We start from the raw sequence: 26,300 nt of genomic DNA on the forward strand, positions 1-26,300 counted from the left end.
CAAACAACATATTCAGAAGGCCTCTATGGCTTTGATAGAAAGTGGAAGTTGTTAAAACATCAAAAATCAAAAATAAATTTCCTTTAATTTGGGGGTTTTGAAATTGCAAGGGCCTATCATACTTTTATTGTAAATCCAAATACAAGTAGTCCTCGACTTATGACCACATTTGAGCCCAAAATTTATATTGCTAAATGAGACATTTGTTAAATGAATTTTGCCTCATTTTACAACCTTTCTTGCCACATGAGTGAATCACTGCACTTGTTAGGTTAGCAACATGGCCTCCTGTTGATTTTGCTTGTGAGCAGGTCGCAAAAGGGGCCCACACAACCCCGGGACACTGTAGCCGTCATAAATACGAGCCAGTTGCCAAGCATCTGAATTTTGATCACATGACCAAGGGGAATGCTGCAACGGTTTAAGTGTGAAAAACAGTCATGAGTGCCTTTCTTCAGAGCCATAGTAACTTTGAATAGCCACTAAATAAATGGATATAAGTCGAGGACTACCTGTAAAGACTTTTTACTGCTGAAAGGGTTTCCAGAGAAAATTCCACAGATTGATCTGAAAATTTATATTATATACAATGCTGCGTTCAAAAAATAATGCAGATTAAAAATTCAACTGTTTCTCCATCAAGCATTGTCCACTTAATTAAATGCTGAACAGCTGATGTTTGTAAGAAATCAACCAAGCTCAAAGAGCACTAAGGAACTCAGAGTTTACTTCCTCCACCTCCTTGAAACCGGGAAATTGGGAATTCTAGTCTTGCCTAACTACGAAATCTGGCTGGGTGACCAAGTGATGGTGAGTTCTAGTCTGCTTCAAAACACATACCTTGCACAGATAATGTAGCAGACGTGGTTTGGTCTCCAACGATGCACGAATACTTGCCGCTGTCTTGGGGTTCCAGGTTATGAATGAGTAAATTGTGGATGCCCCCATCTTGTCTGATGTCATATTTGGGACTAGCGTGGATTCTTGCACCGTCTTTACACCATTCTGCTGGGGCTTTAGGGACTGTCACTTCACAGCGAAATCTGGCCGTGCTGCCCTCATCCGCTTTCTCATCCTTAAGCCGCTGTGTGAATTCAGGCTTGAGGGCTGCAGAGTCAAAGTAATGGCAGTTGTTTGTTGTTGTTGTTGTTTTAACCCTCTGGAATGACCCTCTGGAATGACCTTCCCCCTGACATTAGAACGACTACGGACCTCTGCTCCTTCCGCCGGAAACTCAAAACTCACCTGTTTCACCTAGCCGGCCTGGCCTAATTCCAGCTTTCCCACCTCAGTTTGTATTTTTAAATTTTATGGTTTGGTTTTAAGGTTTAAGTTTTTAATTTTTATAAATTTGTACAGGGGATATTTAATTCAATTTTAGTTATTTATATTGTCGAGTTTATGGTTTTTAAATTTGTACCTGTACACCGCCCGAGTCCCTTCAGGGAGAGGGGGCGGTCTAGAAGTTTAATAAATAAATAAATAAATAAATAAATAAATAAATAAATTTTAAAAAATTACAATTCTTTCATCAAGTAACAGTTCCCACCAATTTCAAAAAATAAACACTGGGAAAAATTGGTTATACAGGACCAATGGATGCTTGTATGTCCCGGGAAGCAAAGACCGTTAGTGGCAAAATATTATACATTTCACAGACATTCGTGAAAGCAGTGGACCTTAGATGAGAGAGATTAGATTCATATATAAATCACAGAACAGGATATTACTATTGGAAGGGACCTTGGAAATCTTCTAGTCCAACCCTCTGCTCAAGCAGGAATCCATTCCAAACAAATGGAATGTGTCCAGACTCTTCTTTAAAACCTCTAGAGGTGAAACTGACACGTATTTATGATAGCTGAGGCATATAGGGGACATGTGATCACCATTTTTGATCTTCCTAGCCAGCCTCTGACCAGCAAAGTCAACAGGGAAAGCCAGATTCATTTAACAACTACCTGATTCACTTAGCAACTACAGTGAATCTCTTCACAAACATGACAAAAAAAATCTTAAGATTGGGAACAACTCACTTAACAACTCTCTCTCTCCCTTTCTCTTTCTGTAGTAACAAAATTAAAAGGAGTCCTTGACACTTCCGGTTCCGGCGGCTGACGGTGACGGGCAACTTGTTGCTCGCTCCGGCTCCCTGGTGGGCTTCCCCACTTCTTGGGGGGCACAGGACGCCCCGCAGAGGCGTCCTGCCAGAGGGGCGGCATCGCGTGGGATCCCTGCATCGGCGGCGGGTGGCGGGAGGTCCCCTGCGCGCCCAAGGCACCGGGGAGCAGATCGGAGGACGTGTGAGCGTCTTCGCTGAGAGGCTGTTCGGAGTGAAAAAAGAAAGCTGAAGGATGCGGCGGCGGAGCGGTGAGGTGTAGACTTCCTTCATTCCTATTACCAACTTTAAAATCTGTCAGCTGTGCAAATTTGAACTTTTGGCTTGATTTGGAGAGGTGCGGCTGGAGGGGAGGGGGATTTTCCCCCCCCCTTGGACAAGCAGCTGGAAACAAGTGAGCTCTCAGCCCCAAGGGAAGGAGGAGGGAGAGAGCCAAACCAAAGATGTCACACCCTACTAAATGGATTTTCAGATTTAAACTTTTAAGTTTTAAGACAATGAGATCTGGAAGCCCTGGGAACTTTGAACTTTGAAAACTTTATTTGTTGCCTCAATATCCGAAGTTGGCAGGGCAAGATGGCACACTTCCGTTGTCTTCATGAAATGTGAAACTTGACTCCACCTTTTAGCTTCAGGCTTCCGGTCTTTGTCTCCGTGCTACCTGGATAATTCTCTTGTGGATTGTTTGCTTCTGAACCTCCTGGAGTGAAAAACGTCTGCTCTTTTGCCAGGGTGATTAGAAAACTCCCCTGTGCCTGGACTCTCTGTCTCCTGGACTCTCTTGGCTGGTCTACCCCTCTGACTGATCCTTCTTTATACTGACTGGACTCTTTACTTTATAAACAATGGCATCTAAAAGACCACCTCCTGGAAAGTCAGGCTTTGCTGCCTCTGCCCCAACATCTGCAACCTTCAGTCCTAGCACACAATCAACGTTAACAGCCTTCAAGCAACCTAAATCTATGGACCTGGAGTTTCATCAAATGTTTCAACAAATTCTACAGGGACAAGAGGAAATAAAGAGACAATTGAAGGAGATGAAAGAAGAAATTAAAGAGAACCAGGATAAAATTAATAAGAACTCACAGAGACTGGATCTTTTGGAGGATGGGGCGGCTGAGATGAGGGGGGGGGATAGAGGGTGTACAGAGGGGAAACAAAGAACTTGACACCCAACAAATGAAAATAGTGTTTGAGAGAATGTCTTTTTATCTTAGATTTCAGAATGTGATGGAGACAGATGATGAAAACATAAGGGACATCATGACAACCATTTTGGCTGAGTATATTCAGAAGGAAAAACAACAGATGGGGTGGGAAATAGACCTGGCTTATAGAGTGAACTCAGCGTATGCTAGAACACACAATGTCCCCAGGGAGGTACACATTAAATTTCTTAGGAAAAGCACAAGAGATGAAATCCTGAATGCACAAAGGGGGCAAGCCTTGACATACAAAAATAAGGAGATAACCATCCTGAAACAGATCCCCAAGAAAGTGAGGGAGAAAAGAAAATTTTATTCGCAATTGGCGAATAAACTATACCAGAAGGGGGCGTGGTTTCGATGCTTACTGCCTGAAGGTATGCTAATATTCTGGGATGAGACAAGAGTTAGAATTAATACACCCATAGAGGCACAGGCCTTTATGGAAAAAAATAAACTACTCCTAGAAAAACCAGAAGACACTTCAGTAGATATACAAGACACGGGAGGGGCCGGAGCACTGCCAACGGGGGGAGATGGGGCGACACTAAGAAAGCTCAGATCACACAAATGAGTAAGAAAATCCACGTGATATAAACTGACCGAAATTACCAATTGAATTTACCACACTGACTATATGCTATTATGTAATATTTGAACTTTATGCAAATGTATACTATGAGTCTGGAGGGGGGGGGTGCACCTACCACATTTCGCGGCTGCCAAAATTTGTAATCTTTCCCATACCTTTTCCCTTTGTAAAATATTAAAAAACCAATAAAACTTTGTTTAAAAAAAAAAGGAGTCCTTGACTTACAAACATTCATTTAGCAACCATTCAGATTTACAACAGCACTAAAAAAAAAAACGACTTCTGTCCAGTCCTTCCACTTATGACCATTGCATCACCCCCATGGTCATACAGAATGATCAAAATTTGGGTGCTTGATAATTAGCATGTATTTACAATGGTTGCAGTGGCCCAGGGTTATGGGATCACCATCTGAAACCTTTCCAACCAGCTTCTGACAAGCAAAGTCAATGGGAGAAGCTAGATTCATTTAACAACTGCATTATTCGCAGTATAAATGGTTCTAAAACTGTGTGCAAATCAGTTAACAACAGCGTTGTTTAGTGACAGAAATTCTGGGGCTAATTGTGATCGTAGGTTGACGACTCTCTATAGAGTATGAACTTGTTGAGATGTTTAATTTAATAACTGGAGTAGTGAAGGGTTGCACAGAGAGCCAGAACAAAGAGTTGTGGTTCATTAGCTGAAGAGAGCTGGCCACTGCCTGAGGCAACCTGAGCTGTGATTGGTTGCTGTGAATAAAAAGGGGGAGTGACCTTGTTTCCCGCCTTTTTTCATCTGTGTGTCCTGTGTGCGCTGTAATTTACCTCAGGATGTTTCTGCTCTGTTTATTTACCTCATGATGCTCCTGTGTTGGTTTACCTCCTCATGATGCTCCAGTTTGCATGACAAACTAGTTGCTGTGTATATCTTGATGCAAAACATATTCACTTGTATAAAACTATGAGTTCATGCCAGCCTCTCTGGCTCCATTTGGACACCAGCTGCACAATTCCCCGACAGAACCTCTTTAAAAAAACACATACCTTGCACAGATAATGTAGCAGACGTGGTTTGGTCTCCAACGATGCACGAATACTCTCCGCTGTCTTGGGGTTCCAAGTCATGAATGAGCAAATCATGTATGCCCCCATCCTGTCTGATGTCATATTTGGGACTAGCGTGGATTCTTGCACCGTCTTTGCGCCATTCTGCTGGGGCTTTAGGGACTGTTACTTCACAACGAAATCTGGCTGTGCTGCCCTCATCCACTTTCTCATCCTTCAGCCGCTGCGTGAATTCAGGCTTGAGGGCTGCAGAGTCAAAATAACGGCAGTTGTTTGTTGTTGTTGTTTTAAAAAAATTACAATTCTTTCATCAAGTGACAGTTCCCACCAATTTCTAAAAAATAAACACTGGGAAAAATTGGTTATACAGGACCAATGGATGTTTGTATGTCCCGGGAAGCAAAGACCATTAGTGGCAAAATATTATACATTACAACTTGTTAAGATGTTTAATTTAATAACTGGAGTAGTGAAGGGTTGCACAGTGAGCCAGAACAAAGAGTTGTGGTTGATTAGCTGAAGAGAGCTGGCCACTGCCTGAGGCAACCTGAGCTGTGATTGGTTGCTGTGAATAAAAAGGGGGAGTGTCCTTGTTTCCCGCCTTTTTTCATCTGTGTGCCTGTGTGCGCTGTAATTTACCTCAGGATGTTTCTGCTCTGTTTATTTACCTCATGATGCTCCTGTGTTGATTTACCTCCTCATGATGCTCCAGTTTGCATGACAAACTAGTTGCTGTGTATATCTTGATGCAAAACATATTCACTTGTATAAAACTATGAGTTCATGCCAGCCTCTCTGGCTCCATTTGGACACCAGCTGCACAATTCCCCGACAGAACCTCTTTAAAAAAACACATACCTTGCACAGATAATGTAGCAGACGTGGTTTGGTCTCCAACAATGCACGAATACTCTCCGCTGTCTTGGGGTTCCAAGTCATGAATGAGCAAATCATGTATGCCCCCATCTTGTCTAATGTCATATTTGGGACTAGCGTGGATTCTTGCACCGTCTTTGCGCCATTCTGCTGGGGCTTTAGGGATTGTCACTTCACAATGAAATTTGACCATGCTTCCCTCATCCGCTTTCTCATCTTTCAGCTGCTGCGTGAATTCAGGCTTGAGGGCTGCAGATTCAAAATGAACAGAAGTAAGTAAAAATAGAGTACAATTCTTTCATTAAGTGGCAGTTTCCACCAATTTCTGAAAAATAAAATCTTGGAAAAAATTGGTTGTATAGGACCAATGAATGTTTGTTGTTTGCATGTCTATATATATGCACAATCTCCCGGTTTCTAGGAGGAGGTAAACAGAGCCAAAAAATTTTTAAGAAAATGTGACAGGGATGATAAGATGAAAGAGTTGAAATTCATATGTGTGTGTGTGTGTGTGTTGTATTTGTGCTGATAAATAAATAAAGGGAGACTAGTATAGATCTATTTCAAGCTATTTAGCTCTCATCAGCTAGCCACACCCTTACTGGGATTTGAACCTGGGCTGTATTACATATTAGGCAGGAGTCTTAGCCACTAAGCCACAGGCTCTCCTCCTTATCAGCTGAGCCAGGGAAATAGGTATGTATTTGTGTTACAACCCCTGGTATGCCCAAATGTGGGAGGGAGCTCACTACTCCCCCTTTCTGTCCTTCGGCTCATTACAGAAAACCATCCAGGCAGAAAACCATGAATGATATGAATACATACCTATTTCAATGGTTGTCCACTAGGACTCCAAGATCCCTTTCACAGTTACTACTGTTGAGCAAGGTACCATCTATACTGTACCTGTGCATTCCGTTTTTGTTGCCTAAATGTAGAACCTTACTCTTTTCACCATTGAATTTCATTTTATTAGATTGTGAGTTCTAATCCAACTTAAAAAATTCATACCTTGCACAGATAATGTGGCAGATGTGGTTTGATCTCCAGCAATGCATGAATACTCTCCACTGTCTTGGAGTTCCAAATTATGAATGAGTAAGTCCCGGATGCCCCCATCCTGTCTGATGTCATATTTGGGACTAGCGTGGATTCTTGCACCGTCTTTGCGCCATTCTGCTGGGGCTTTAGGGACTGTAACTTCACAACGTAATCTGACCGTACTGCCCTCATCTGCTTTCTCATCCTTCAGCCGCTGCATAAATTCAGGCTTGAGAGCTGTGGAGTCAAAAAGAATAGGAGTAAGTAAAACATTTAACTATTCTTCCATTAAGTGAAATTCTGAGCAATTTCAGAAAATTTTCTGCAAAAGTTTTTGAGCACCAAATCGGTAGTAATGGCGGCTGGAACCCACCCCTGCCCTGTACCATTTCAGACAAATGGTTGTCTGAAATCTCTTCTTGAAAACCTTCAGTGTTGGAGCATTTACAACTTCTGGAGGGAAGTCCTTCCAGTGATTAATTATTCTCACTGTCAGAAAATGTCTCCTTAGTTTTAGGTTATGTCTCTTTTGATTAGTTTCCACCCATTGCTTCTTGCACTGCCCTTAGGTGCTTTGGTTGACCCCCCTCCTCTTTCTGGCAGCCCCTTAAATATTGGAAGATGCTATCATGCCACTCAAGTCCTTCTTTTAATTAAAGTAGACATACCCAATTCTTGCAACCATTCTGTATATGTTTTATCCTCCCATCCCCTAGTGACCTTTTTTTGCTTTTCTCTGCACGCTTTCTAGAGCCTCAACATATTTTCTGCATCATGGTGACCAAAATTGGATGCAATATTCCAAGCATGGTTTTACTAAGGTATTTTAAAATGGTATTAACACTTCCTGTGGTTCTCATTTTATCCCTCTATCAATGAAACCGAGGACTGCATTGACCTTTCTGGCACCTGGAACAAACTGCTGGCTCATCTTTAAGTAATTGTCCTCTAGGACTCCAAGATCCCGCTTGCAGTTACTAATATTGAGTCAAGTGCCATCTATTCTATACCTGTGCATTTGGTTTTTCCTGCCTAAGTGTAAAACTTTACTTTTCTCACTACTGAACTGCTGTGTTCAAGTTGGTCAAGATCCTTCTGGATCTTGAGTCTGTCTGCTGGGGAGTTGGCTATTCCTGCTAGCTTGGTGTCATCTACTATTTCATTGGGATTCCAATCTTTCCCCTCATCCAAATCATTGATGAATATATTGAGCAGTACTGGGCCTAAGACAGAGCTTTGTGGTTCACCACTGCATGCCTCCCTCCATGTAGATGCGATTCCACTCAGGACCACACATTAAGTGTGGTTGGTCAGTCAGTTATGAATCCATCTGGTGGTGATGCTGTCTATCCCATATTTTTCTAGCTTATCAAGAAGTAGGTTGTGGTTTACTTTATCAAATGCCTTACTATAGTCCAAGTAAATTATATTCTCAGCTTTTCAATGATCCACTGATTTTGTCAGATTGTCAAAGAATGTTTGTCTGGCATGCTGTATTTTTGAAAAATCCATATTGGCTTACAGCTGTGACTTTGCGCTTGGTTCTAGGTGTTTTCAGATCGATTGCTTGCTTATTTTTTTCTAGAATCAATACTTGGGAAGATCCTAGAAAAGATAATCAGGCAACTGATCTGTGAACACCTAGAGGCAAGCAAAGTTATAACCAGAAGCCAATATGGGTTTGTCAAAAGCGGATCATGCCAATTTTATTGCATTCTTTGACAAAGTTTTGTCCAAGAAAAATGTTTCTCTGCCAAATGCTGCGTACTTAATACAGGCAGTCCTCGATTCATGACCACAATTGTGCCCAAAATTTTTGTTGCTGAGACATTTGTTAAGTGAATTTTGCCCTATTTTATGATGTAACTTGCCATAACTGTTAAGTGAATCACTGCAGTTGCTAAGTGATTAAGACAATTGTTAAGTAAATCTGGCTCCCCCATTGACTTTGCTTGTCAGAAGATTGCAAAAGGGGATCCCATGACCCTGGGACACTGCAACCGTCATAAATGTGAGTCAGTTGTCAAGCGGCTGAATTTTTATCATGTGACCATGTTGATGTTGCATTGGTTGTAAGTGTGAAAAACTGTCATAGTATTTCTTTCAGTGCCACTGTAACTTTGAACAGTCACTAAATGAACTGTTGTAAGTTGAGGACTACCTGTACAAAAAAGCTAAGTGAAAAACACGTATGTATGTCAATAAATCCCTTAAAATATCTCTTTTTAGTTTCTCCTCTAACAAAAGCTGCTGAATTCTTTATCTGTTTATTTATTGTCTATCAATACATTTGTTCAAGGTTTACCTTTAACTGTCAAAGCAGCTGAAGTTTTCTGGTCTCCGCAAATACAGGTGTAACACCCAGCGTCCTCAACTTCTAAACCACGGATCACCAACTTGGCAACAGCTGCTTCTTGTATGAATTGGTATTTGTCTCCTTTTAATTTGTTTCCTTCCTTCATCCATTCCACAGGAGCAGCTTTGGTGAGCTCACAATGCAATGCGGCTGTTTCATTTTCGGTGGCTGCTACATCCTTCAATTCCTGTTTGAATTGGGGAGGTAGGGCTGGAGGACATAAGAGGAGGGTGTGAAAATTGTCCAGGGGTAGATGCACTTTGGACAAAGTTTGGTCAGAGGTAGGGAAGAGGAGTCGGTGTGAGAACAAAATTGGGTGTGTCCTGCCTTTCCTTTTATATTTCTTTTCCTTCTTGCCTTTCTCACTTTTGTCCTTCCTTCCTTCCTTCCTTCCTTCCTTCCTTCCTTCCTTCCTTCCTCCCATCCTTTCTGTCACTTTTCTTTCCTTCCTTCCTTCCTCCCATCCTTTCTGTCACTTTTCCTTCCTTCCTTCCTTCCTTGTTTCCTTCCTTCCTTCCTTTCAACTTTAAAAAACAAACCACAAGACATCGACAAACAAGACAAAAAGAAGAAACCAGATTTGCCAAATGCAGAACTCAAGATAAATTGATTTACCACAGACTGCCAGAGACGCAGTCGTTTTCTGGTCGCCGCAGACACAGGAATATTCTCCAGCGTCTCCAAGATCAAGGTTATGGATCATACACTCTACCACAGGGCCTTCCTGCTTCAGGTTGTATTTGGCATTTGCTCGCAGTGTCTTGTGCTTCTTTTTCCACTCCACCGTAGCCGTTTTTGTCAGCTCACACCGGAGAGCAATAGTTCCACCTTCTGTAGCTTCTTGGTCTTCCAGACCTTTCTTGAACCTCGCAGGAATGGCTGGAGGGGTTCACAAAGAAGAAAGCAGGTGAATACCCAGATGTTGAAGAAAAGGATCCGGTTGTGGGCCCCATAGATCATTCTCCCCCTTTTCTTCCAAGCTCAACAGCAAGATCCATCAGCTTGATGTGTCTTCTAGAAAATCCCCCAAGGTCCCTCCCAAATTTGTTACAGTAGTCCTCGACTTCTAAGTTTATTCAGTGACTGTTTGAAGTTACGACGACACTGAAAAAAATTACTTAGGCTCATTTTCACACATACAGATGTTGAAGGAACCTCATGGCCCCATGTGATTAAAATTCAGACTCTTGGCAACTGACATATATTTATGACCTGTGATGTGTCCCAGGGTCATGTGATTGCTTTTTGAAAACCTCTGACAAATAAAGTCAGATTCAGTTAAGAACCACATTACTAACTTAACAACTGCAGTTATTCACTTAAAAATTGTGGCAAGAACGGTTGTAAAATGGAGTAAAATTTACTTTACAAATGTCTTGTTTAACAACAGAACTTTTGGGCTCAATTCAGATTACAAATTGAGGACTACCTGTATTCTTTTATTCTGTCCCAATTTGAAGCAGCAAGATAACTTAATATCTCTTTATTTATCCATAAGTAAGGAGAGTCTGTGCCTCACATATAAAAGAATCACTTTCTATATGTAGTCATCAACTTGTGACCACAATTGAGCCCAAACTTTCTGTTACTAAGCAGGACAGTTGGAAAGTGAATTTTGCTCCATTTTACAACCTTTCTTGCCAAAGTTGTGAAGGGAATCACCTCAGTTGTTAAGTTAGTAACACAGTTGTTAAGTGAATCTGGCTTCCCAGATGACTTTGCTTGTCAGAAGGCCACAAAAGGTGACACTGCAACCGTCAGAAATATGAGTCAGTTGTCAACTGTCTGAATTTTGATCACGTGATCACAGGGATACTGCAGGGATACTGGTTATAAGTGAAAAACAGTCATAACTCATTTTTCAGTGATGTTGTAACTTTGAATGGTCATTAAATGAATGGTCGTAAGTCAAGGACTACCTATAATGAGGCGTTATATGTTGGCAGGTTACTAGAATTCAAGTCTTTGTACAATCCTTGTCTTCAGAGATGGGTATTCAGCAGGTTCGTTCTGGAGAAACAATAGTGGAAATTTTGAGTAGTTCAGAGAACTGGTAAATACCGCTCTGACTGGCCCTGCCCCCATCTATTCGCTACCTTCCGAGTCCCCCAGCTGATCAGGAGGAAATGGGGATTTTACAGTATCCTTCCCCTGCCACGCCCACCAAGCCATGTCTACAAAACAGGTGGTTAAAAAAAAATTTAACCCAACGCTGCTTGCCTTTAACATGTTTGAAACGGTTCTTATGAGAATTCATGGTTCCTCATAAGCGCCTACTGTGTTACTTCAAAGAACTGGTAACATTAATCAAAGACACTCCTGGTTACCAAAAACATTAATGGAAGAGGCCTCCCTCTCCAGTTCCCATCAGCTCCAGATTGTAAAATTGCATCAGACACAACCATCATCTGGAACTTCTAAGCCAATTCCTTCACCATTGTCTACCTGGAGGATCCACAGCAAATGAATGAATGATTATTTGTACTTTATATTTTGTGAAATATAAGGATATTTCTTAGCTGTGGGGCCCTTGGTGCTCCCTGAGCTTGGTGGGTTTTTTGCAGATGTTTCATGACCTGACTAAGTAACATCATCAGGGCTAGAAGGTAGTGGGTTTAGCAAATCCCACTCCCTTCCTGAATTGATGACGTTATGTAGTTAGATCATAAAATGTTTGCAAGAAAACCACCAAGTTCAGAGAGCATCATGGACTCTACTGTTCTCCTCCTCCTCCTCCTTCTCCCTCTTCTTCTTCCTCCTCCTCTCAGCAAGCCCTATTCTGTTCTAGCACTGATGATGTTGTCTAGAAGGAATTTGCTTAGAAGTTCTCTTCCTTCTCCCTCCCTCCCTCCCTCCCTCCCCTCCTCCTCCTCTCTGCAAACCCAACCCTTCTAGCACTGATGACATTACCTAGTTGGGTCATGAGACATTTGCAAGAAAACCACCAAGCTTAGAAAGCACCAAGAACTCCACAGTTCAACCCAGCAAATTTTTTCTTCTATTGATCTTACTCAGCCTCCAAGGGCTGTAAAAATCTTTTGATTTCTTTCTTACATCTAAGATGACCAGAGGAAATCTAGATGTCCTCCTCACTTTCCCTCTATTGGATCTGACTATGGGAAACAAAACGTTTTATGTACCATTCACCCTTAAGAAAGCTGAAGTCTTCGAATCGCCAACGGTGCAACTGTAATCCCCAGTATCGGCTAGTTGCAAGCACTGGACCACCAGTTCAGCAACAACACCTTCCAGTTTCATTTCATATTTGTTGCTGGGCTTCAGAACCTCACTGCCCTTCCACCACTTCACAAGGGCAGGAGGTTTGGTCAGCTCGCACCGGAGAGTGGCAGCCCCTTCTTCGGCAGCTTCGAGGTTCTTCAAGTCGACTTTGAAACCTGCAGGTAAGGCTGGAGAGAGTAAATAGGACATTTGAGGCCATTCATCATCACAGCTGGAATAAAGCCATGAGATACCTCTTAAGGGTTATGTATAGACTTACAGGTAGTCCTCGACATACGACCACAATGAAGGCCCAAATTTCTGTTGCTAACCAAGACAGATATTAAGTGAGTTCTGCCCCATTTGACGACCATTTTTGCTGCAGTTGTTAAGTGAATCCCCGCAGTTGTTAAACTAGTTACACAGTTGCTAAGTGAATCTGGCTTCCCCATTGTTACAAGGTCTCCAAAAGCGATAACATGATCCCAAGACACTGAAACCGTCATAAATATGAACCAGTTGCCAAGCATTTGGATTTTGTTCATGTGACCATTGGGAATTCTGCAACTGTCGTAAGTGTGGGAAATGGTCATAAATCATTTTTTTTTCAGAGCTGTTGTAATCTTGAATAATCACTAAACAAATTGTTATAAATTGAAGACTATGTGTAGTCTCCTAATCCACACTCCAACAGCAGATATAAGTTTTCTATGCTTTTGCAGCAAAATGGTACAATGAAATGGACTAGATCAATATTTCTCAACTTTGGAAAGTTTAAGGTGGGTGAAACTGAGCTCCCAGAATTCCCTGGGGGGTTGTTGGACTAGCTAATGTTAATAGTCCTCCTATAACTCTAAGTTTCCAACTGAAAATTAAAAGAATAGGAGCTCAAGTTGTAACAGAAAGCGATAGATGTAGAAGCTGGAGGGGGGGAAAAAACCCCACTCAAATTGTGGATTGTTTCCAAAAGTGGCCTAAAACTCTAAAGAGATACTCAAAATCATAGGTCCTTGGTGCTTTTCTTGCAGCCGTTTCATGACTCAACTAGGTAATATCATCAGTCCTAGCACTGATCATTTATCACTCATCGTTAGCACTGATGATGTTACCTACCTGTGTCATGAAATGGCTGCAAGAAAACAACCCAGCTCAGAGAGCACCAAGGACCCCATGGACTTCCTCCTCTTCCTCTTTTTTCCTCTTTCTCCTCCTCCTCTCCACAAACCTCATCCCTTCTAACACTGAAGGTGTTACCTAGCTGTGTCATGAAACACCTTCAAAAAAGCCATCAAGCTCAAGAGCACCAAGGAACCCCACATTCTTTCTCCCCCTTCCACCGTGCATACCCCCATCCCTTTTAGCACTGATTGTATTCCCTAGTTGGGTCATGAAACGTCTGCAAGAAAACCACTAAGCCACGGGTGTCAAACCTGCTGTGTCACGTTGCCATCATGTGATGTATCATGACATTTTCCCCCTTTGTGGAGCTGGAGTGGGCGTGGTCTGTGCATGACGCATCCTGCCCATGGGCTGCCAATGACACCCCTGCGCTAAACCCAAGGGTACCAAGGACCCACTGTTATCATTGTCCTCCTTCTCCTGCTCCTCTTCCTCCTCCTCTCCACAAGCCCCACATTCCCTTCACCACTGATGACATTTCCTAGCTGGGTCATGAAACATCTGCAGGAAAACACCCCAGCTCATCTCAGCAAGCACCAAGGACCCCACAATTTATCCCTAAGCTACAGATATTCACAAAGAATATTACCGCCTTTTAATCAGAAAGAGAAAGGGAGAGGTGTCATATATTTACCCTGCACTGTGACAGAAGCTGATGTGGTTTGATCTTCACAAATGCAGGAATATTCTCCTGCATCCTCTTCGGTCACGTCCTGGATTGTGAGTTCTGCAACATTTTCTTTCTGTTTGATTTTGTATTTCGCACTCGGCTGGAGCACCTGTGCATCTTTTCTCCAATCCACCACGGCAGTTTTATTTAATGCACAATGCAGAACAGCCATTCTTCCTTCCAGTACCTCTTGGCTTTTGAGTTCTTCTTGGAAACGCACGGGTAGAGCTATGGAGCATAACACCGACAGAGCATGGGTCGTTTTAAATTTCAGAATTTTGTGATTTCCAGCAAGGTAGCTTTTCCAAGAATGCAACTTGAAAGAAACTCAACCATGAGCATCTGAAGGTTGGGATTGTGACACAATCTGCATAACTAATTATCACTTGTGTGGACATCATCACTTGTATTTGCATGATGGTATCATGGTGTAAATGACAACGACATCATTGTACAAATACAATTTGCCATTTGAAACTGGCCGTCCTATTGTCCTATGCTAAAAATCAACAACTTTTATTGCTTTTTATTGTTATTATAGTTTTAGAATGGTTTTAGTGTTTTAGTCAGGGGTGGGCTTGATGCGCGCTATGGCGCATGCACAGTACTAAAAATGCCTCTACGTTTGCGTGGAAGCAAAAAGCAAGATGGAAGAGAGAACAGGTTCAGGGGCGTGGCAGGCCGAGTTACTACCTACTCGGCCGAACCGGTCCAGACCGATAGGAACCCACCTCTGGTTTTAATCATATTATATTTTTTGAATGGAAGGAAGGAAGGATGTGTTGGAAGAAATATCCAGGTCCTCGTCCAAGCCGGGAGAAGGGCGCTGGAGACAAAATGGAGGCTGGAGGCTGATTGGAAAGAGGTGAATGGGGAAGCAGAACCATCAAGTACATGGTTCTGGGTGGCTGACTACACGGAGTTGAGAGTTGGGGGTACATATACCCACTCTTGGACTTTGCACTTGAACTTCCTGTTCCTGTGCAAGAATGTGTATTCTATTGGTTGTTGTCAGACACCCGTAGGGCCATGTTCAAATCCTACGGGTTTGTCTGAGCTTAATTTTGGTTGAAGCTTGGACTCTGATGCAATGTCCTTAAGGAGATTGTCCAATGTAGTGAGCTTTGCTGCTAGTGGGTTAATCCTATTACGTCTGGAGGATCATGTCTTAGTCCCTTCACCCTGAAGCTTTTGCTTTATAGATAGGCTGGCCTAATCTTTCTCAATGGGCACAACAATTTGTTGTGGGGGTGGGAGATTGAGTCTGCTTTCTGTCTTTTAAGAAACATGTTTCTGCACTTCTCATTTCGGGAAATACAGTATGATATTCTGCCTTTTTAAATATCGCTCAAAATATTTCATTCTTCTAGGAGGGGTGAGTGTGCTAACTTTCTACAGAAGGAAGGAAAAATGATAGAGCGGATAAACAGGGAGGAAGGCAGGGAGCGGAAAGGAATGATTGCACCTATACAGATATTGGATGGATGGATGGATGGATGGATGGATGGATAGATAGATGGATGGATAAATAAATCACAATCAATCAATCAATCAATCAAAAAATCCAAAGAGCACATTTTCAGCTAAGATGTCACCTTCTTATTTTAAAGAACAAAATAAATTTAAACCTTCAAATGCATATAGTAAAACACAATAGCCATATTCTGCTTTTTTACACCATTTGGATTTCATCAAACATATTAGACAGAAAAAAACCCCATTTTTTTTCTAAAGTATTATTCCTCCAGTTAGCAGAATTTACATTTTTTGCTTTTTACCAAATGCTTTTCACAATGTGGGTTTTTATAAAGCAGACAGGAAAGGCGTAAGCATTTTTCTCTGCACAAATAACACAGTTGGAACTAGCCCACTAAATGGGTCTAGAAATAGATATATATGCAAGCAACAACAGCACAGAAACAATTCAAAAATCAGGAGTTCAGGAAGGGAAATAAAATACTTCTAAAATAGGACATAAAAAAGAATTTCAATGGGTCCTGTGGGAAAAAAAAATATTTAAGAAGAAGATAAAAGAAGGCAACAAAGAGCTGATAAAATAGAATTTTAAAAAAGGAAGAAAAGAAAGTTGCTTGGATAACTTTAAAAAACAAAGAATTGGATTAAAACATCTTAAAAGGAACAAATGTAGAGATGCAATGCAAAATATCCTTTGGAATTGGCTCAAATTCTGGACTAAGATGAAAATTTAACATGGGATTTCCAATATTAAAGTCTCGCCTTAGGCATGAAAGTCAACCAGCTGACTTTGGGCCAATCACCAGGAGATGGTGAGCTGTAGTTCTCTCTTAGGCACAAAAACCGACTGAGTAACTGGGTCAAATCATCAAGGGATGGTGAGTTCTAGTTCCGTCTTAGGTATGAAAGTGACTAAGTGATTCTCTCTCTCTCTCTCTCTCTCTCTCTCTCTCTCTCTCTCTCTCTCTCTCTCTCTCTCTCTCTCTCTCTCTCTCTCCCACAGGGTTGTTGTTGTGGGGAAAATAGGAGCAGGATGGAGTATTATTATGTATGCTTGCCACCTTGCATACTTATAAAATAATAACGGTGGAATAAAAATGTAATAAATAAATAAACTAAATATAGAATGTAGGACACAATCAAAGAAATGCTTCAAAAATGCAGAATCAATTCTAGGCATTGTAGAATAAGGGATAAGAAAGAAGATAACTGAAAAAAATAGTTTTAGGCAGTTGGAATATTTTGTTAAGGGACTGCAATTTTTGCCCTGAAGAAATTAATATGTCCCTGTATCAAAAAGCACAAAGATTATTTATTTATTTATTTATTATTAGCGTTTATATACCGCCCCCTCTCCCGAAAGGGACTCGAGTGAGAATGCACAGAATTGTATAATCAAGGAATCTTAGCATGTTGTGATACGTATTAGCAAAGATTGCATATTGTTATCTGAGAGAAGGAGAAAAGAGATTTGGAGTTTTGGATAATCAAGAAGGTTTTGTCTAGAGAGAAATATTTTAATGAAGATTTGCAGAAGATATTAAGAGGAGAAATGGTAGCATAATCTTAGGAAATTGTAAAAAAGAATTTTGTGGTATGTGAAAAAATAAAAGTTCTCTCCTGATGAGCTATTTTCAAAGGCCAACATTGTGGGAGATACTTTCAACCCATAAAAATCTGCCTTTATGACCTGAAAGTATTGTGCAGCTAGGATTTCCACATGGATATGGAGTCTTCTCTTCGCAAAGTAAGTACCCATCATCAAATCAAGAACACAGAGTCTGAAGAAGTTGTTAAGTAGGTAAGATGGTCCAGATGTGATGGAACCAAAACTTGCCTAGGAATTTTGGAACTGTAGCCTCAGCTCTTCTGGAGAACATCATGTTGGAGAACATCTTCGGGCAAAGCTTAATTCTAAGGGTCCTCTGAAGGCCTCAAGCAGAAAGCTCAAACCCTGATGAGAACTGACATTGCCAAAATAGTTGTAACCACAATCGGCCAAGTTATCAGACTCTTGTTAACTTTGGATACAAACAGGGTTACTTGACCAAGTGACCAACATGGAGACAAGACATTGAGACAACACAATGCAAATCACACAAGATGATTAATACAAGAGACTATGGAACAAGTGATTACCATGAACGGTCAAGACTGCTGTGGTCTTCTGATCTCCACACAAACAGGAGTAATCTCCCGTGTCTACCACCTTCAGATCTCGAATCAATAACTCAGCAACAGGACCTTCCTGCTTCATTTTGTATTTATCGCTTGGCTTTAGAGTTTGTGATCCTTTCTTCCACTGTACCTCAGCCCCAGCTTTAGACATCTCACAATGGAGAGTAGTGGTGGCATCTTCAACAGCTTCCCGGTTCTTCAGCCCTTCTTTGAAAAGAACGGGCAGAGCTGAGAAGGTGGCAACAAGGACAGAGTTGAAAGGTAAGCATGAAGGACAAAGAGGTGGAAACCACAGGACATCATACTGTACAAGCATGGAAGTCCTACCACACAAACACAGCAAAACAAGAACTTATGGATTGAGAGAACATGGTGTGCTAGACATTTTTGTAAAATTATTGTCTAGTAGGATGCTATTCAGGGACACACTGGGAAGACAATGATGTTTAAAGCATATGGACATTTCTGACATTCCAAATTTACCCAAGAAAGATCCTATTCCTGATTCCTTGAGGGCCTTCTTTACTCAACCATGATGATTCTTGAGTTCCAAGCATTGGAAAAGTGGTTGAACATATATATTTCAGTCTCTCCCATAACTGAAGCCTTTTTGAAGGGCCTAAATTGAGGGAAGTTCTTATGAACACTACGACAGTCTCAACTCTTAACAAGAAAAATCTTAAATGTTTGGACATCTTCAGAAAGGTGAATTTTTTTAATTAAAAGATTAAAATGTGATTGATGAACTAAGCTTTGGTGATATCTACATAAACTGGGTGATTCTAAGACAGTTGATGAAAGATTGTCAGCATACATAATCTGGCACAAAGATCAGGACTTCAGGAGAAACTAAAAGACTGAGAAAGATCAAGAGATCAAAGGAACCAATAGAAGAAATATATATACAGAGAGATAAAAGTTTACCCTTGACTTCTAAAGTTGCTGTGGTTTGCTGTTCTCCAGATATACAAGCATAGATTCCAGAATCTGTTACTTCCAAGTTCTGGATTACCAATTCAGCAATTTTTCCTTCTTGTTTCATTTTATACTTGCTTCCTGACTTAAGGATCTTGTGTCCTTTCTTCCATTCTATAGGAGCAGAGATTTTGTTCAGCTCACACTGGAAAGTAGCAACTTTCCCTTCCATAGCTTCTTCGTCCTTTAAGGATTTGGTGAAGATGACCGGCAGGGCTGAAGAATGATAGGACAGAAGTCCATCAGGATTAGCTGGGAGCACCAACAACTCCTTCCTTAGCAAATAATTGAGTAAATTAATCACGAAGCATAATTCAATCTAATCATTACCTTAATGGTTTATTGTATGATGTCTGTCCAATCCCTGCTGATTCCCATCTTGTCAGACTACTTGGAAATTACCCTCCAATTTATGGAATTTGTAATCTGGAATTCTTGCAAGTGTGGCTTGACTTTATCGTTTGATATAAAAATTGGAGTGGACAATAGAAGGTGTATTGGTCTTGAAAATACAGGTAATCCTCAATTTACGACCACATTTCAGCCCAAACTTTGTTGCTGAGTTGTTCATTGAGTTTCTCCCTATTTGATGACCGTTGTTGCCACAGTTGTTATATGAATCTGGCTTCCCCATTGACTTTGGTTGTCAGAAGATCGCAAAGGAGGATCACACGACCCCGGGACACTGAAATGTCATAAATATCTGCCAATCCAAATTTTTGTCATGTGACCAGGGACATGCTGCAATGGTCATAAATGTGAAACATGACCTTTAGTCAGTTTTTTCAGGGTCTTGCAACTTCAGTCACTAAATGAATGGTTGTAAGTCAAGGACTACCTGTACCAATGATCATATGGATCCCAATGCATAGAATGAATTAAGGAGAGTGAGGGCTGATGGTCGGACTAGATCAGGCTTCCCTAACCTTGGCAATTTCCAGCAGTGTGGACTTCAACTCCCAGAATTCCACAGCCAGCAGGTGCATTGATGAGAATTCTGGGCCTTGAAATTCACACACTTTAAAAATTTCCAAGGTTGGGAAACACTAGATTAGATCACTGAGATAGGACTAATTTTTTAGCTAGAATGTCTGTATAAATAATATGTGGTTCTTTAAAAAAATGTAGACATTTGTCGGCAGTTTCAAAAAGACTGCATAGAGAGGATGCCATTAATTTCATCAGCCCTAATTTCAGTTAAACAGCTTTATGCTCATTTAGAACATAGACATAGAATCATAGAATTGGATGGAGCCTATGAGGTCATCTAGCTCAAACCCCTCCTCAACCAGGAGAGCCTATACCAATAATATCATTCTGAACAATGGCTGTCCAATCTCTTCTTGAAAACCTCCAGTGATGTAGCACCCACAATTTTGGAATTCCACTGATTAATTGTTCTCACTATCAGGAAATTTCCTCTTAGTTCCAGGTTGGAACTCTCCATGATTAGTTTCCATCCATTGCTTCTTGTCCTGCCCTCAGGTGCCTTGGAGAATAGCTTGACTCCCTCTTCTTTGGGGCAGCCCCTGAGATATTGGAAGACTGCTATCATGTCACTCTTAGGCCTTCTTTTCACCAAACTAGACATATCCAATTCCAGCAAACATTATTCATATGTTTTAGCCTCCAGCCCCCTCATCATCCTTGTTGCTCTTCACTGCAGTCTTTCCAGCATCTTTTTTACATCGTGGTAACCAAAATGGATACAAATATTCCAAGTGAGGTCTTACCAAGGCCTTATAAAGTAGTATTAACACTCCATGTGATCTTGATTCTATCCTTCTGTTAATGCAGCCAAGGACTGGATTAGTTTTTTTGCCAGCTGCCACACACTGCTGGCTCATATCTAAGTGGTAGTCTACTAGGACATCTATTGCTCAGAGTTTAACACTTTGAAACTATTAACAATGTCATTAACAGGGATTAATAGAACATTATTCAATGTTCTATTGAATATTGTGTTGTTCATGTTATTTTAATTTTTTCTCCCTGTTGTTACATTTCTATAGGTAGAAATCTAGGAGGATCCAGCAACATTAAAGCTGGATAACTATCTACATAGATTCATAAATCAGGTGCAGATATGTCTTCATATCCACTAACATATCTACTAAGCTTGTAGCTGAATTTAGATTCAGGTGCCTATTTCAACATATTATTCATCACACTAAACTTTGGAAGTTGCAAAAAGGAGAAATACCTTATTTAGGTCATCTAACATGGAACTAAGACTATTCAACTGAAGTTATCTTGGTTGGGAGTTAAGAGCTCTAGCGTCCAACAAAATAACCCCTATTCCTGAAAATTATGTAGACAGAAACTCCTCAACATGGTATACCCCTCAAAGTAGGAGGGGTGAGATTAAGAAGAAGAGGATGAACACAAAATATGATTTTTCAAATGTATGAAAGATGCTGTAATGGCAAAGTGTAAAATAAGGTTTTCCTTGTTTCTCAAGTGTACTAGGTATGGAGAAAACAAGAAGGGAACATGAAGCTGACAAAAATGCCAATGCAATCCTGGGCTGCATCAACAGAGGGATGGAATCAAGATCATGTTAAGTGTTAATAACACTTTATAACATCTTATTGACCACACTTAGAATATTACATCCAGTTTTGGTCACCATGATACTAAAAAGATGTTGAGAATCTAGAAAAAGTGCAAAGAAGAGCAACAAAGATGACTAGGTGCCTTCAAACTCTGTCATTCAGCATTCTGAATTGCTCTGTTGCAGCTGATTTCCTGGACAAGTTTAAAGAAGGTTTTCTCCTTGTAGCTCCTACAAATTTTTTGATGTCCCCAAAGGAATGCTGAGGAAGAGGTGTTTTGACCTCTACCTTTGGAAATTGAAAGATTTTAAAGACTTAAGACACCATTTATGAGACTGCATGATTGATGATGGCAAGTCAAAGATTGGTTTAAGAAGAAGAAGCAAGTTAGATTCAGAAAGATAAGCTGTGATGCTGAGCTTCATTGGAGAACACTAGAAAATATAAGACTTTAAGATACAATGATTTAAGGGCGATATGTATACTTTTTTACCATTTATGGTCAATTTAGCTGTAGTCTTCTGCGCTCCACATTTGCAAGTATAATCTCCAGAATCGGTGACATCCAAGCCTTGTATCACCAGTTCAACACAAGAACCTTCCTGTTTTAATTGGAATTTTCTATCCGGTTTCAGCAGCTTAGATCCCTTGTACCATTCCACAATTGCTGCTTTATTCAGCTTACACTGGAAAGTGGTCGATTCCCCTTCGGTCACTTCTTTGTTTTTTAGTTCTTCTTGGAAAAACACAGGCAACGCTGAAGGACGCGACATGGAGAAATACAGGATCAAATTATTGAATGAATTAGATCTCAATGGATAAAACTCTTGCAACGTTTGAAACATGCCGTGAGAAAATCAGGAAACTAAAACAAGGTTTATGAAACTTTGGAGAAGATCCTGCTTATGAAACTACATTAAAAGCGATCGCATTTCAGGTGATCGAGGAAAGAACTTAACTATCAGGAGCAACCAAGAAACCCAAAGAAGATCAGTTGCAAAGACTTATTACCATTCACTTTCAAAGTTGCTTTGGTCTTCTGATCCCCACACATGCAAGTGTAACTTCCGGCATCTGGGACTTCCAGATCTTGGATGGACAGCTCAGCAAAGCGTCCTTCTAACCTCATTCGGTACTTCTCACTCGGTTTCAGTACTTCTTCATCCTTCAGCCACACGACCAAATCCACAGCTTTGGTCAACTCGCAATGCAGAGTGGCGGTTCCACTTTCAGTCACCTCCTGGTTCTTCAGTTGAGTTTTGAATTGTGCAGCCACGGCTGAGGAACACAAGAAGATACCACATCAACAGAAACAAGTTATGGGGAAAACTATATCTCACTACACATGATGTTCAAGCATGACATCCATGGGCTGTCATCTTCTGTGTTCTCAACATTTACAACCCATTCCAACTTTGGAAGGAGGTTCCCAAAGTAGACTTCTCCTAAGGTTGAAAGCTGAATGCTCTCAAGACAGAATTATTTGGAGAAACAGGATTCAGCCATTCTTAAAGCAGACACAAGGACTATTTTCATCTGCTCTACTAATGCTAATGCTCAAAAACCATTTGCAAAGCACCATTTCCTGTCGAGCTAAAAAGGAAAGCAGAAATCTTGAGACCAGAGGGATGCAGAAGGTCAAGGCAAAAGAGAGTAGACCAGATGGTCAAACTTTGACATATTGCGGGGGGGAGGGGGGTGTTTAGGAATACCTCCACAAGATAAGCAAAGCTGTGCTTTGATTTGGCATTTTTTACCATTCACGGTTAAGACTGCAGTCGTCTGTTGGTCTCCAGAAATGCAGGTATAATCTCCAGCATCTTTCAGGTCCAGATCATGGATTGTCAACTCAACGATGGTACCTTCTTTCTTCATTCGGTATTTGCTGCCTGGCCGTAAAGTTTTTTGTCCTTTCACCCACTCCACCGGAGCGGGTTTATTTAACTCACAGTGGAGAGTAGCTACTCCACCTTCCAGAGCTTCAGCCTTCTTCAGTTTTTCTTTAAAACTGATGGGCGTAGCTAGAGGATGAAGGGTTGGAGACAGATAAATGGAGTGCGTACAAAAATACAAGAAGTTCACTTACCAATATTAGAGCCAAGTTATATTATAAATGAGGTCAAATCAGAAAATACAGCAAATGTAAAGAAAACAAGTAGACTTAAAGAAGAAAGCAAGACCCCTTTAAATTGACTGTGAGGAGAAAGAGAGAAGGGGGGAGAGAGGGAGAGAGGGAGAGGGAGGGAGAGAAAGAGAGAGGTGATAGATGGATAGATGGATGGGTGGGTGGGTGGGTGGGTGGATGGATGATGGACAGATGATAGGAGAGAGAGAGAGAGAGAGAGAGAGAGAGAAGAGGGAGGGGGGGAAGAGAGAGAGATGATATAATGACATGTGTGAATGAGACATGAGGGAAAGATATCTTGAGATAAAGGGGCATGGGAAGCATTACAGAAGAGACCTCCCTAGTTTTCCAGGTGGGGAGAAATATTTTCAGGTTTGTAAAATTCTTTTTCATGTAAGCTGCTTTTTCAAGAAGCAACAGAACTTCCTTGTTTATCTTTGAAAACATTTTGCTTCTCATCCAAGAAGCTTCTTCAGTTCTGATTGAATTGTGGAAGATGGAAGGATTTATACAGGTAGTCCTTGACTTACAACAGTTCAGTGACATGACTATTTTTCACAGTTGCAACCTTTGAAGCTCATGTGATCAAAATTCAGATGCTTGGCAATTGGTTCATACTTACAACCGTTGCTGTGTGTCCCAAGGGCATGTCATCATCTTTTGCAACCTTCTGACAAGCAGAGTCAATGGGGAAGCCAGATTCACTTAACAAACAAGTTACTAACTTATCAACTACAGTGATTCGCTTAACAACTATAGCAAGAAGGGTCATAAAATGGGGCAAAACTCACTTAACAAATGTCTCACTTAATAACAGGAATTTATGACAATTGGGGTCATAAATCGAGGATTACATGTATTCCTTGCAGTCAGCTGGTCCCTAGCACTAATGACCAGATGACTGCAAGGAATGTAAATCCTTCCATCCTCCACCATTCAGTCAAAACTGAAGAAGCGTCTTGAATGTCAAGGGGAAAAAAAGGTCCAGTTGCCTTTTGAAAATGCACCTGGGAGACTGAGAATTCCCACAGACGTTTAGACATGGAAAAGGCAAGAGAAGATGAGGAATATATCCACCATCTTTCCCTACCGTGGACTTTGATCTGAGCTGTGCTCTGCTTCTCTCCCACATCACAAGTATATTTTCCTGCATCCTCTGGTTGTGCATGGTGAATCAGCAGCTCAGCCACACAGCCGTCCTGTTTCATCTCGTACTTCTCGCTCGCCCGAAGGAGAGTTGCACCTTTCTTCCATGCCACTGTGACCCCTGGCGCGGCGAGGGTGCAGCGCAAAGTGACCGTCTCACCCTCTTTCTTTTCCACATCCTTAAGCTCTTCCTTAAAAATGGCAGGGGCTGCTACAAGGCACGATCAAGATAAGGGGGACAAAGTAAGGTTTTAGAGGAAAACTCGCACATGAGCTGATATGGCAACAGGAAGCAAATTTGGTTGTATGCGGAAACACGGGCCACTCGGTTTGGGCAGCAGCAGAGGGCAATAAATAAATCTTCTAAATAAATAAAGCACTTAGCACGTATCTAGTTGGATGAGAAAAGAAACAAGCAAGTTCAAAAAGCACCAAGGACCTTAGAGTCCTTCTTGTCCTCCATCTCCTCTTCTTCCTCTGTATAACCCTCCATCCCTTCTAGAACTGATGAAGTTACCTAACTGGGTCATGAGATGTCTGAAAGAAAACAACCAACTTCAGAGAGCACCAAGGAAATGAGATATGAGATATGATGAATTGAATGAAATATGAGATATAAAATTGAGATGTGACATATGAGATTGAAAAATAAGGTATGAGATATGAGGTATGAGGTTGAGAAATGAGATATGAGGTATGTCATAGAAATATGAGGTATGAGGTATGCAATATGAGGTATGAGATTGAATGAGATATGAGGTATATGAAATTGAGATGAGATACAAGTTATGAGACATGATATATGAGCTAAGATATGAAATATGAGATATAAGGTTGAGATATGAATGAGGTATGAGATATGAGATGAGATGCAAGTTATGAGACATGATATATGAGGTATGAGATATAAGAAATGAAATATGAGGTATAAGACTGAGATATAAATGAGATATGAGATAGAATGTATGAGATATGAAACTAAGAAAAGATACAAAATATGACACACGAGATAAGAGATACGAGTTATGAGATATGATGTATAAAATTGAGATATGAATGAGATGTGAGGTATGAGATAAGATTGAGATATGTGATATGAGGTTTGAGATACAAGATATGAGGTATGAGGTATGAGATGAGATATGAGGAATGAGATACAAGATATGAGATATGAGATTGTGATGTGAGATATGAGATGAACCTAAGCAATGCCCTTCTGAATTGGACCCTAGTTCAGCCCTTGGTTCTCACAGAGGTCCACCATTGTCCAAGCAAATCATCTAGGCCTTTTCATAAAACCAAAAGAGACACCTGCACTTGAGAAAACACTGGAATCCCTCTTTCTGTCAAGACCCTGAGATTATCCACCCAGTTTTTCTCTAGGATGGAGAACTACAGAAGACCATTATGTCCAGAACCGGTCTCTGAAGTGGGGCGTGGGGGAGTCACATCTGGGTATTGTCATGGCCCATCTGCCCAGAGACTGAGGTAAATCTTGAGGCCACTCCCTCTGCTCCTCCTCTGACTACCCAGATTAACCTG

At 41.0% G+C, this 26,300-nt stretch overlaps 1 protein-coding gene across 1 annotated transcript in view; it reads right to left on the reverse strand.

The window, feature by feature from the left end:
- Nucleotides 1–26,300, reverse strand: part of OBSCN (obscurin, cytoskeletal calmodulin and titin-interacting RhoGEF) — a gene marked incomplete at its 5' end in the record, with an annotated part of 248,074 nt that overhangs the window by 139,322 nt on the left and 82,452 nt on the right. The window contains 14 exons of the mRNA XM_081970681.1: nucleotides 841–1,107; nucleotides 4,942–5,208; nucleotides 5,821–6,087; nucleotides 6,850–7,116; nucleotides 9,185–9,445; nucleotides 9,851–10,114; nucleotides 12,376–12,642; nucleotides 14,268–14,531; nucleotides 17,919–18,185; nucleotides 18,882–19,148; nucleotides 21,981–22,244; nucleotides 22,499–22,765; nucleotides 23,245–23,508; nucleotides 24,703–24,969. Coding sequence (XP_081826807.1) covers nucleotides 841–1,107; nucleotides 4,942–5,208; nucleotides 5,821–6,087; nucleotides 6,850–7,116; nucleotides 9,185–9,445; nucleotides 9,851–10,114; nucleotides 12,376–12,642; nucleotides 14,268–14,531; nucleotides 17,919–18,185; nucleotides 18,882–19,148; nucleotides 21,981–22,244; nucleotides 22,499–22,765; nucleotides 23,245–23,508; nucleotides 24,703–24,969 — 3,720 coding nt within the window. The remainder of the gene's footprint in view (nucleotides 1–840; nucleotides 1,108–4,941; nucleotides 5,209–5,820; nucleotides 6,088–6,849; nucleotides 7,117–9,184; nucleotides 9,446–9,850; nucleotides 10,115–12,375; nucleotides 12,643–14,267; nucleotides 14,532–17,918; nucleotides 18,186–18,881; nucleotides 19,149–21,980; nucleotides 22,245–22,498; nucleotides 22,766–23,244; nucleotides 23,509–24,702; nucleotides 24,970–26,300) is intronic.

Source organism: Natrix helvetica (assembly GCF_964273705.1).
Source record: "Natrix helvetica genome assembly, chromosome: Z".
NCBI classification, from domain to species: domain Eukaryota; kingdom Metazoa; phylum Chordata; class Lepidosauria; order Squamata; family Natricidae; genus Natrix; species Natrix helvetica.